This window comes from Aythya marila, assembly GCF_965140915.1.
Source record: "Aythya marila genome assembly, chromosome: Z".
Taxonomy (NCBI): domain Eukaryota; kingdom Metazoa; phylum Chordata; class Aves; order Anseriformes; family Anatidae; genus Aythya; species Aythya marila.
Window position 1 is genome coordinate 46,868,207 of NC_139080.1, and position 13,963 is coordinate 46,882,169.

Sequence of the window (13,963 nt, forward strand, 5' to 3'; positions counted from 1 at the left end):
TGACAGGAGCTCCAGAACCACAAAGATAAGCCAAAAGGTGACAAAGAATATTCACAATTAACTTTTGGAAAGAAAAAAAGTAGGGAGCTATATAATTGTACAGAAAATTTGTAACATTTCTACTCGGTTTTAGAAAGATTGGGAACAAAATTTAAATCTTTGTAGCCATTGAAGGATTCTGAAGTATTTATAGCATCATGGAATCCTCAAAACTGGACATCTCCTGTATTGCTAATGAACAGTATCAGTCCAAATAGGGGAAAAATACCTCTGGTAAGAAATCTTGCAATAAGACAATGGCCCAATTAAAAAAATAAATAAATAATAATAATAATAATATTTATTATAAAATATGGGATGCTCTTGTCCGAAATGAACTCGGACACTTCGTTTAAAAAAAGTTAACGTAAACAGATAGACACAGAAAATCTATGAAGGAAATAGAGATTTAAGAGTTTCGTTTCAAGACTATCTCTATGTTTTGGTTTAGAAAGGTGAAAATGTATTCCCTAAAAGCAGATTTCCTAAATAAAGATACATTAAATAAATAAATAAATAAATAAATTAAATAAAGTATCCTTGAAATTGATGGTTTACATCCTTGAATTATGCATCACTGCCTGCAAGCTATATCTCCAATTTTCATTGCAGGCATAAAAATATATATTTTTATTAAGTTTCAGAGCATGGAATGGCCTTACTTTTTCCCTCCTGCAGATCTAAAATAGTCCTGATATCATCAGGGTAAATACTGCATCAGTATTTAACAATTCAGGGAACTTTTGTTTGCTGTTTTACTGGTGGCAATATTCAAGAAATAACTATCTGCATCACTGTTTTCAGTAACAACATGGAATTTCAAAAATGCCCTCATTGCAGAGATCAAACATTTCCACCTCTCAGATTTGTTTTATCAGTCTGTCTGAAGATGGGCAAAGACAATATTGTAGCAGCGTATGCTCATTTAACATTTGGAAGATTGTTTTTCTTTTCTCACTCCCCACAGCCATATGGATTAGAAACTCATTTATTTCTCTTTGTTATGAAAACACAATCTGAAGCAGAACTATGAAGCAAATTCAAAAGGAAGTGTAATTATGCAACAAGTAAGCAAATGCATAATCTCATTATACCATAGATGGGGTTTAACAATAAAAGTGTTAAGAACATTTAGAATTGAAAGTCAACAAAATTAAAAACAATAAAATGAAATACATTTTAACATAAAGTTTAACTGCAGGAAGAAACAGCTGAAGCCAAAAGCCTTGTACAAATAAAAAATGAATCAGATCTCTTCTGTATGGATAGAAGAATAGAAGTACATGTAACTTGTCATGATAAAATCAGAGAACAGAGATACAAAGATTATTTCTGTAGTCCAGACTGATAATCACTGAAGATCAAGGAAAGACATAAACTGTGGTCTAAATTATAATTTAATCTGATTTGGATGTTATCTGTCTGGCAGTGAGAATCCTCCAGTCTCAGTAAGTTTCATGTGAATAGAACATGATGAGAGTAGAAAGATATATTATTAACTACAAAGCTAAATGGGCTTCAACTTCAAACCAAGATTAGAATCCAGACTTAGTATTAGAGGACCAAAATTAAATCTATATGAAATGGTTCTTGCTGTATCTCTTAATATATGTGTTTCTTTTTTCAATTAAAAAAAAAAAAATAGTTTGATACCGTGGGATTAATATTTTTGGAAAATAAATTTGTCATGCGTAGCAAGAGAAAGAGATTTTGCAGTCTTCAGAATACATCCCCAAGATGCTAATAGAGTAATGGTAAAGCTATTTTTTTGATGTTTGTTTGTTTTTCAATGCCCCTTATCTTGTCAAAAGCTAGAATAATTTGGATATCTAATTATTTAACCATTTTCATTGTGGTTCTTAATATTCCACTGCTTTGCAATAAGCAAATAATATTCCACTGCTTTCCACATACATCTGCAATAAGGTATAGCATGAGTACTTTTAGTCTTCCTGAGAAACGTAGCTCTTATTATTAAGGAACATACCCAAGTGCTTTCTTCTTGACGATACTGCTTCCAGTTTCGTCCACTATCACTGAACATCAGAAGGTAGCTTGTTACCCAGTCAGAGCTCCCATAACCACCTTGAGTAGCAACAGCAGTTATCTCAGCTCTTTCACCAAGATCAATCTGAAGCCATTGATATTTATTGGACACAAATGGAGACCAACCACCAGCACCTTAAAAAGAATGAAAAAGAACAGAAGGAAGTTAACACTGATGTATATTTATATAAATGAATTCAAGATATACTGTCACCCAAACTGTTCAGATACTATATAATACGTATTAAAAAAATTGTTGTATACATGAAGGCTATGATAGAATGTAAGAATCTATAACTATTAAAACCCATCATTATTATTTTTTTTAATTTGTATAAAATTAATTTTGTAATCAAATCAAAATCAAAATAATTCTTACTCAGTTAAGACAAGCTCTTCAAATATTAACAAAAAACCTTTGAATTCCATTTATTATTTTTATTTATTATTATTTTACTAGACACCACAGTTTTATTTTCCTTCAACTGTCTGAGTCCCTAACATCCCTTCTAACCTAAATGATTCTGTGTTCAATGAGACTTGAACAAACAGATTTGTGTATGAAGAAATAAAGCACATTTGGATGACGAATTTACATTCACCTCTTAAAGTGATTAGCCAATTTATATAAAAAACAGTAAGACAGTATGATGTCTACACATGCAGTTCTAACCAGGAGACAAACTGGCTTGTGAAGATAAAATGTAACTTAAAACACACAGCTACATGAAATTCCTAAACCATTCTAAATAATCAGGAAGACATATAGAAAAATAAATAAATAAATAAATAAAATTAAAACAGACAAACAAACAAAACACAGGGCATCAGTTCAGTTTTGTCTTGCCTTCCTTAGTTTGCCTTTATTTAATCAAATAAGGCTACTAACTCCTCTATAAGTCGGACCGAAAAAAAAAAAAAAAGAAAAAGAAAAGAAAAAGGACCGATCACAAACAATCTTATAAGAGTGAATGTTTTTAAATGAATATATTTTGCATTCTTCTCTGCAAGCATTTATCAAAGGATAAGGTGACAAAAAATGCTAAAAGATTCATTTCGTACACACAAACTTGGATCACCTTCAGATGTTCTTGAAATATACAAAAAATACAGAAGAAGCAATACAAATAGTTTCCACAACAACAATAAGCACTATGTTATTTGGAACACTTTTATGCTTGTATGGAGTTTGTTATGCTTAACATTTTGTAAATAAAATATCACATATGGTTTAATTTTCCTCAAAAGAAAGTCAAGTTCTCAATATTACCTCCTTAAGGAAAAAGAAATAAAAGTATACTCAGACATTGAATACAGCCATTTAACAATAAAATGGTTGGAATTCACAAGCCACAAAAAGTGAGGTTCATTCTTCAGATAAAGGAAAATGGAAATAGTTTTAAAAATACATAAACCTCTATATATGTAAAAAATCTTTTTTTTTTTTCTTTTTTTTTTTCTTTCTCTCCAGATATTTCTGCAATAATAGAAAACAAACAAACAAAGAAACAAACAAACACCCTCTCCCAAAAACAAACAAACAAACAAACAAAAAATGACCAACCAACCAACCAAAAAAACACCTGTAACAGATACCCACAGGTGAAATTTACAGGCTTTTGAGTTTTTTTCACTTTTTAAAAATTGTTTCTGCTCTTAATCTAAATTCAGATTTTGAACTTCATGTGAGATATTTTGCATTAAGTCCTTTGTCTGTTAGTCATTCCTCCCTAAGATTACGCATCAGATGCAGGAGATACCTATATCATCTATAGTATACACATAATTTTTCTGTGGTTTCTTCATGAACTGGCTGTTTCTTATGGAAAACATAACTAAGTGGAGATCTGAGTTTTGATTTCAACATAATTAGTGATATTTATTTAGCAAACTAATTGAAAAACAGCTACAGTTAGTCTCACTGGTGACTTGAAGACCACCACTGTATCTCACCAATGTTCTTTCCCCAATACATTTAAAATACTTTTTGAAGTGATGATAGGAAAACAATTCTGAATGAATATGAGTGTAACTCAAATAATAATGTTTCTATGTGTAAATTGAAAAAATGGGCAGGAAATTAAAGTTTCAGAAAGATTCTGAAGATTCTGTCAAAACTCAGACATCTCTAATACTGAGTTCTGACACAAGCTACATTTTCCCTTAAGTGAACATATAACTGATGGCACCAAACATTTGAAGTACAGTCACGTGTCTGAAGATGGGGATCAAGAAGCAAAGAACAGAGAAATTACATAAGATTAGTATTCGGTGAAAATGAGAACAATGTAAAAGTAGTATTCTGCACTTAAAGGAAGCACAGACAAATGTATAGATTTTTTTTCACAGTAGTCTGTTTCAATTAGATTGTGTGTAGAAGGTGATTAGTAATTTAAATTGAATTTCTTGCTTTGTACAATTTATTTCCCAAAATCTGCACATGAGGAAAAATGATATAAAAACAGATTTAGAAGAGTCTGCTGTTAACTATTACTATTATGGGAATTAAACAAATAATTATTTATTACATTAACAACAGTGTATAACTCAGAAAACCCAGTGAAAACATACTTCCTAATGTAGGCAAAGATCTTAAAACAAGATCATTTATATTCATCTATATTTTCTGTAATGCAAAGGACATCACTAGGTGGAAAAGTATTTATTCCTTTAAAATAAAATATTTGACTTTTGTTCCATGTTTATTTTCAATCTTCTGTGCTGTAATAATCCATTCCTCTCTGAGAAGGATCTATTCTGTCAGTACTTTAAGGTCTGTCTGGAAATTCTCCACACTCAACAGCAACATAAGTCTATAGGGGTATTTATAGACAGCAATAAAACAATTTACCACTTTCCATTTCAAATAAATAAATAAAATAAAATAAAATAAAATAAAATAAAATAAAATAAAGATTTCAGATGTACAGAGAGTTAATTAATAATTTTCTACACAGAGAGCTAATTAATATTTTTGATTTTATCATAAAAGTAGAGATAATAGAGATCCCATAACAAACAGATCTGAAAAAATATATTAAAAAATAGTTTAGTAGTCCTCAGTGAATGTGAATCCCGTGTTTACAAGGCTGGTTGTTGGTCACCCATTCAGTAGCTCTTGATTTCTGTAAGTGTTTTCCATGTTTTTACTGATCTTTCTTGATCTTTCTACAACAGTATCTGGGCTCTGAAAGTACTAATAAGCATCAGTGGCCCTGATCAGCCTTGCCCTATTTCTTGTCCATGGCATAGGACCACGACTGAGACCAAACAGCCCTTCTTAACACTGTCAGACTCCTCCAATGTTTTTTGCTTAATATCTGGAGTGAAAGAACCTCATAAAACTACTCATCACCAAATTACTTATATTATACATTACATCACTATAATTTCTAATATAGTTGTTACAGCAAAATCAAGGCTGCAAAACAGAACCTGCCAGAAGTTTTATGTCTGCAAGAAGTACCACTGAGATCACCAATATTTCTGAAGCAGTGCCCTCAGAGAAATGTGTCCCATTTAGCTTCTCCCCTGAATGCAGGCTCATGCAAAACTGCCATATTAAACTACTCTGAAAGATTACACTGAATTTAAGACAATCTCTAAACTATCTAGAAAAATCCCTCATCTTCCTTTCAGGTAAATTCAGTTCTTCATGAAAATGTCTTCTTTCCTATTTAGAAGTTTCCAACTCATATTGGTACATTGAAGATTCCATTTGCACCATACCCATCTTTGCATAAACCTCCCCCCCCCCCCCTTTTTTTTTTTTCATTTGCTGCATCTGAACGGTTGTGTTGCAACCTCCACAACCTTATCTTTATATCCATACTTTTTCATCCTTTAATGACTTGCAGAGTAATCTGTCAGCATCCAGTAAGCAAGAAACATTTGTGAAAAGCCAGATCTGGAGGCTAAACAAGGACTTCATGCCCAAGAGTCAGGCAGTCCACATCCATAGCATACACCAAATCTGTTGGACACAACACTCAAGACAAGTCAACCTTACTTCACTACAAAATTATGCAGTAGCACTTCTAGGCAGAGCATTATCCTGCGGTACAGAGGTATCCAAAACCTCCTCATTTCTAACACTATGTCACTATGCATCCTAGTCTGTCTGTGATGGAGCTAACTTTTCCTGCAGTTACACTGCCAAGTGTATTGAGGCTCTGCTTGCCAGAAAGTGGCTGAAGATTGCTTATTGATTGGATGGGAGATTTTATTTATTTATTTATTTATTTATCATTTATTTATTTATTTATTTATTTTTGTTTTCTCTGGTGCTTCCACAGATCCTTTACTTTTTTTTTTTTTTTTTTTCTTTTTTTTTTCCTCTCTTCCTTTTCCCTTTACTTAAATTGTCCTAATCTCAAACTGTGAGCCTTTTTTTTTTTTTTTTTTTTTTTTTTTTCTTTCCAGCATACTTTCTTCTCCCCCTCTTCTTCTGAGGAGGGGCATTGAGGCAGTGATTGTTCTGAAGGTTAGCTGCCCAGCAGGATAAATCCACCACAGTTTGGTGATAATTTTGACCTTTTCAACTGGAAGGTGGCAAGGGGTAATGTTATAGTTTGTAGGAGTCCTCAGACAGACTGTGCTGAGAATGTGATTTCTGAACACCATTTGCAAGACACATTTTTGCTTGTAGGCTGTAAAACATTTTTTCAGAATGAAGTGGTGCAGCAAGTTAGAAAGAAATAAACAAAACAGCAAGAAAGTCCACATTTCTGTGGGCGGGGCGGTACCTTTTTTTTTTTTTTTTTTTTTTTTAATCCACGAAGTAGCTTATTTCTCCTCATCATATTTCATGACATCCCCTGCAAAGAAGAAAAGAAGGCACAGATGCAAAGGCTGATGTCTGGGATAGACAGTTTGGGCTATTATAATAAAGATGTGGAAGCCCTCTGTTAGTCCAGCCCAATGCTACATGAGGCTCATACTGAATAAACATGGAGCAGAAGCTCTAAGATATCTCCAATGGCCTGTGTAAAGCAATAGCCTGGCCTGTATTCAGCAGCTGTAACATGCCTTCTACAGCAGTGCATTGCTCCTGTTCACATCTTGCCTTTGTCTGTCAAATGTTCTTCAGCATCTTACCTGCTTTCCTGTTCAGCAGCCAGGACCCTGCCTGGAGGAGCCTGCAGGCTTGTGGAGATAAAAACAGTTGCCAAGTCCTGCAGGAAGCATCATTACAGCAGGTTAGCTCTTCAGCTACCACGTTCTAGTCTCCTTTTCAGTGCCCTATATTTGTATCAAAAGTTCACTATACTAATATCAGTATTAATGTTTGTACCAAACTGTACTGGTTGGCATGATATTTTTTTGTTATCACACATGTCTATGCATGTTTGTTGCATAGAAGTTAGGGGCTAAGTGGGTATTAGAATGATAAAGACTTGTCAGATGTTCATTCCAAGTGGTGTGGATGTTTCTAGTGAGATCTGGGAGTTCCTGAGGAGTCTCCATGGGGATGCTGATATGCCAGTTTGCCAGTCAAGGGTGTGCTGAAAGGTATGAATACAAAAGGCTAAAGGAAGATTTATAGGAAGAACTATGTCATTCCTACACTTTCTAATTAACTGACCTTGCAATCTTCTTGTTAATTCTCTCTCTTCTTTTTACCAGTATGTTGTGGTTCCACTCAAGTGGACAGCCGAGCTCCACCACAGCCATTCTCTCACTCCCCCTCCTCAAAGAGGAACAGGGAGGAAATACAATGAAAAGGGCTCAAAAGTTGAGATAAGGACAAGAAGATCAGGCAGTAATTATTGTAATGGGCAAAACAGACTCAGCATAGGGAGATAATAAGGTTTATTGTTTATTACTAACAAGCTAGAGAAGTGAGAAACAAAGGAAAGAAACCAAAAGCACCTTCCCCCCCCACCCCCCATCCACTCTCTTCCACCTCCTCCCCCTGAGTGGTGCAGGGGAACAGGGGAATAGGAGTTATGGTCAGTCTACAGTGCTTCTTCTCTGCTGCTCCTTCTCGGTCACTCTCGTCCCCTGTGCTGTGGGGTCCCTCCCATGGGATGCAGTCCTTGATGAACTGACCCGGCATGGGCTTCCCACAGGCAGCAGCTCTTCCAGAACTGCTCCAGATATGGGTCTGTACCACAGGGTCCATCCCTCAGGAGAAAACTGCTTCAACCTGGGTCCCCCATGGGCAGCAGCTCCTGCCAGGTCACCTGCTCCTGCGTGGTCTCCTCTCCACGGGCTACAGGTCCAGCCAGGAATCTGCTCCGGCAGGGGTCTTCCACAGGCGGCAGCCTCCGTCAGTGCAAGGCCATCTGCTCCACTGTGGTCTCCTTCACGGGCTGCAGTGTAGAACCCTGCTCCACTGTAGTACTCCATGGACTGCAGGGGGACATCCTGCTTCACCATGGTCCTCACCACAGGCTGCAGGGGACTTCTGCTCCAGCACCTGGAGCACCTCTCCCCCTCCTTCTTCACGGACCTTGGCACCTGCAAGGCTGTTCCTCACTCCTCTCACTCTCCCAGCTGCTGTGTGGCGCAGCATTTTTTTCCCTGTCTTAAATATGCTCTCACAGAGGCGCAAAACAACATCGCTTATTGGCTCAGCTCTGGTCAGCAGTGGGGCCCTTCCCAAACATGGGGCAGCTTCTAGATCTTTCTCACAGAAACCACCCCTATGGCCCCCTGCTACCAAAACCTTGCCACGTAAACCCACTACACAGTGTTACAGTTACTTCTCACTATATTTGCTAATAACCACTAATAAAGTACCTTTCTCTCTTGTTAGCTAATGACAAAGCAGAAAAATCATTTTCATGAGGGAGACAAACTGTATCTAGAAATACTTTTTTTGTTTGTTTGTTTGTTTTGAACTTTGTCTTAAGCTGTGTTTAACATATTGTATTTTCCAAGTTCCGTGGCAATGCTGAGATTCTTTGCATGTGCTGGATTATTTGCCTGCACTGTGATAAAGATCTATACTAAAGCCACAGAAGCATGCAATTTTCATGCTTGACTTCTGTTCAGAAGTAAGCATTACACAGTTACTTTTTGGAAGAACATGCTGACTTAAACTTGCACACCCAGATAGTAAATAACATTTTGTTTCTACCTAGCAAGTCCATCCTTTCCTTTCCTTTCCTTTCCTTTCCTTTCCTTTCCTTTCCTTTCCTTTCCTTTCCTTTCCTTTCCTTTCCTTTCCTTTCCTTTCCTTTCCTTTCCTTTCCTTTCCTTTCCTTTCCTTTCCTTTCCTTTCCTTTCCTTTCCTTTCCTTTCCTTTCCTTTCCTTTCCTTTCCTTTCCTTTCCTTTCCTTTCCTTTCCTTTCCTTTCCTTTCCTTTCCTTTCCTTTCCTTTCCTTTCCTTTCCTTTCCTTGTTACTTCTATTTTGATTCTTTGTAGAAATCTGTAAAAATGTTTATATATATATATTTAATATTAATTCACCAAACACATCTAGCAGTCACATATTTATTTATTTATTTATTTATTTATTTATTTATTTATTTATTTATTTATTTATTTATTCTGACCTTTTCCCTTAATTCAGAAATCTCTATTTTTCAGACTTTGGTAGCAACTTGGCTGTTTGCTTTGATGATTGACAAATTAATGGAATATCTTTGGTTACCTGGAGATTTCAGACTACAAGAGATTAAATAGAAGTTTAAAGCTTCTATTAGTCACTTGTACATATTAACTGAAAAACAGAATCCTTCATTGTATACAATATTCATAAATAAACTGAATATTAACTTATGGAAATACTTTCTAAGCTTTTGAATTTTTGTATGTGTTAAGGTTGATTGATTTGTGCTAGATTTAAAACTTAGCAAATCCTGCATCTTTCATGTAATATTGAAACAAATTTTGCTTTTTGAACCTTTGTTATTTCTTTATTTCTCTTACAACATTAATTTTCAATTAATTTGCCATTTCAAATGGCAAAATAGCATTTCCTTGCATCCTTCCCCCAAGTAATGCACAATGCTTTTCTGCAGATGTCATAATGGGAGGTACTATTTATTTGAGCTATTGATTTACAATTATTATTATTATTATTATTATTATTATTATTATTATTATTATTATTATTATTATTATTATTATTATTATTATTTACTTTTCTTAGGCACCATTTAGCTACATATCAAATTATAATCCTCTAATCTGAGTCCTGGATAGACACTATTCACAGGAAAGACTTTCTTCCCTTCAAATTTCTTACATTTCTAGATTTTGATTCTTGTGCATTTCACATATACTTCAAGTAGTATGGGCTGATTTTCTTTACTTCTGGAGGTGAAATATATTTTGCCTTCCCCACTGAACACTGATATAAATATGTCAGAATGTCAGACAATCATTAGATCCTCATTCTGGTTCCTGCCTATTAGGGCATGTAAACAAACAAATAAACAAACAAATAAATAAATAATAAAAAGACACATATTTTCATAATTTCTTAGCTTCACAAAGATATCAATACCATTATAATTTGTACACTGAAAATGTATGTATTATATAATATATAGCAAAAATTAACACAGTTAATAAACAGCTACTGAAGAAATAAATAAATATGTAAATGAAAATAAAATCACATAGAATTAGCTGAGAAAAAAGCACAAAATTTCAAATACATAGAAGAAAATAGCTGAGTATTTTACAGTGGATTTATGGGGTTATATCAAATTTAAAATTTGACCTTGCTGTCAGAGAATTTGTTGACTGATATTTAAGCATTTCAACCTGGCACTCAGCAGCTATCAGGCTGTCAAGCCTCCTTGCCTGTATGAACAGCATCTCCCTAATTTTTTATCTTTCCCTATGACTACCTAAAGAAAAAAAGACACTAAAAAAAAGACACTACTATGTGATTTCACACCAGCTTCTTCACATGCAGTTCATTCTACCATTTAGATAACATCACCATTTATTCCAATTTTAAATTCAGTCTATTTTTTGCATGTTTTATCATAATGACTACAAGCAATTTGTAGAAGTATTAAAACTAGCAGATTTAAACTAACACACATCATAAAATATGCTTTCCTTTGATTAACCAAGCTGTGTATTTCCCATATGGACCATTTAACAGAAGTTAATTTTAATTTGAAGTCAATAAAGTTTCACCAGGGATAAATTTAGCTGCACATATTACAAAACAGATATTCTACATTCAAATAATTGACAACTGAGACTTCTTACACTTACAAAAGTCAAATTAAGTGTTCTACAGCATTCAAAAAGACTAAAATATAAAATTGCAACATAATTCCTCAAGCTGAAAAGAAAGGTGTCCTCTTTCACAAAAGAAGAGTTAAAAGCTTGAATGCTTACCTTTAAGTAAATAATAGAAGGTTTTATTCTCTAAAAGTTTTTTGGTATGACTGACAACAGGGACCGGGGTCAGAGAGAACTATCTAATAAGGGGTGATGATTAGTCCTAGGTGAGATCCCTCTTTGCACCTTTGAAGAATCACCTGAGTATCAAAAGCAGGGAAGAGGATGAATGCTGGAATATAACTTTTTATTTGAAATCTTTCTCTTTGAGAAAACAGTTATCCTACACTTGAATAAGGCCAGCCAAGAAATAGAGCTTACACAATTAGAAACTTCCATTTATTCCACAATACTGCAGTGCAAGAAAAGTAACTAAGGAAGAACCTAAATAGCCAAGGAGCATAAATCACATCAGCAAACTGGCAAGAAACAACATGCAAAAGCTAAAAGCTGTTGCATCAGTGTTGTTCTCAATCATGTCTCAGTGGCAGAAAATGTGAAGCTAAGCATTAAAATTTTATGCCATGGACAAACTGCAGCAAATAAAATGAAGAAGAGGATGAGGAATTTCAGTGAGAAACACTGGACACAGACTCCTGTTTGAAAGGAGGCAGAGGCTCATTGGTAGATTTGAAGCCAACTCTGCAGTGAGTGGCCCATATTTAAAATTGCAGCACAATGTCACAATGTCTTTCAATCACATTTTATAGCTACATCATCTTTTGTCTTTGATCTAAGCAAAATACTGTTGTTTCCCATCAGACTATTTTCAGGACAGGAAAGTTTTTCTTGTACTCATGTTACCTATATTTAAAACTATCCTACTAAACTGGACTAATCCTAAGACCTAAATATCAAAGGGTGATTTGAAGCAATAAAGCTCAGTTTTCAGAAAGGGTCATAACTGCCTGAAGAAAGGTCCATATCTAGCTGGTACTAAATGGAACAACCTTTGTACCTCTGAAGTCTCATACCCTTCTTATATCAAGCTGGTGAGTTTATCAGGTACATTGTGTTCAGCTAAGAAAGAAATACTATTTTATTTAGAGATCACTAAAACAAAGTTTTGAAAAAAATGAGGAAATATAGACTTCTATAAAGTAATTAATTTCTACATGACAGAGACACATTACTCATTTGCAGCATGCTAAAAGCAATTATGATCTGCCACTTCACAGCTCATAAGTACTTCATAGCTTTTTTGAATTCAGTATCATGGTTCAGCAATCTTGCACAACAGAAACCTGTAGAAACACAATTTCATAACTTCCCATAAATAATTTATTCTAATACTGTTTATATAAAATAAGTTGAATTTAGGAAACAAAGTATAAATTTATAGAATCACAGAAAGGCTTGCCTTGGAAAGGATCTTAAAGATCATCTAGTTTGAATGTCCCTATCTTGGGCAAGGATACCACCCATTAGACCAGGTTGCTTGGGGCTTCATCCAGACTGGTCTTCAATACCTCCAGGAATGGGACATATACAGCTTCTCTGGGCAAACTTTTCCAATGCCTCAACCACCCTCTGAGTGAAGAATTTTCTCCTAGTCTCTAATATAAATCTCCCCTCTTTTAGTTTAAAATCATTCCCCCTTGTCTTGTCATTATCTGATTGAGCAGAATGTTGTTCTCCACCTTTTGTAGAAGCCCACTTGAAGCATTGAAAAGCTGCAGTAGGTAACCCCAGAGGTTTTTGTTTGTTTGTTTTTGTTTGTTTTTGTTTTTGTTTTTTTTTGGATAGGTGCTACAGCCCTCTGACTGACTTTGTGATCCTCCTCTGGACCAGTTCTAACAGATCCACGTCCTTCTAGTGCTGGAGACGTCCAACCTGGATGCAGTAATCCAAGTGAGGCCTCAAAAAGACAGAATAGAGGGGGAAACAATCACTTCCTGTGTCCTGCTGGCCAGTCCTCTGTTGGTCCTCTGTTGATACAGCCCAGGTTGCAGTTGGCCTTCTGGGCTACAAGTGCACACTGTTGGCTCATGTTGAGCTTTTGTCCACTAGAACAAAGTCTTTAGAACTTCCACTAGAACTAAGTCTTTATCTGAATAGCTACTCTTAGTTCTTCTCACAGTCTGTATTCATGTCTGGGATTGCCCTGACTCAGAAGCAGCACCTAACACTTAATCTTGTTGAACCTCATGCAGTTCATGTGAGCCCACTTCTCAACCTTGTTGAGGTCTCTTTGGATGGCTTCCCTTCCTTCTCTTGTATCAACTGCACCACTCAGTTTGGTGTCATCTTCAAACTTGCTGAGGATGCACGCGATCTGCTGATCATGTCTATGTCACTGATAAAGATATTAAATAGTACCTGTCCCAGTACAGACCCCTGAGGAACACCTCTCATCACCTGCCTCCACTTGGACGTATAGCCATTGACTACCACTCTCTGGGTGCAAGCTTTAGGCCAATTCCTTATCCACTGAGTGGTCCACCCATCAGTCCATATCTCTCCAATTTGGCAATCAGGAAGTCATGTATGACAGTGTCAAGAGCCTTACAGAACTCCATGTAGATGACATCAGTCAGTAATCTTAAAATAATAAATAATCTTAAAACCTAACCAAAACAGAACTTCTCACTTATGAGAATACTTCATGAAATTCTTGTTTTG

General features: G+C 35.3%; 1 protein-coding gene across 1 annotated transcript in view; it reads right to left on the reverse strand.

The window, feature by feature from the left end:
- The window catches only part of CNTNAP4 (contactin associated protein family member 4), a gene marked incomplete at both ends in the record, with an annotated part of 216,329 nt that overhangs the window by 149,248 nt on the left and 53,118 nt on the right, over window positions 1–13,963 (reverse strand). The window contains one exon of the mRNA XM_082782767.1: window positions 2,027–2,220. Within this exon, the coding sequence (XP_082638893.1) occupies window positions 2,027–2,220 (194 nt within the window). The remainder of the gene's footprint in view (window positions 1–2,026; window positions 2,221–13,963) is intronic.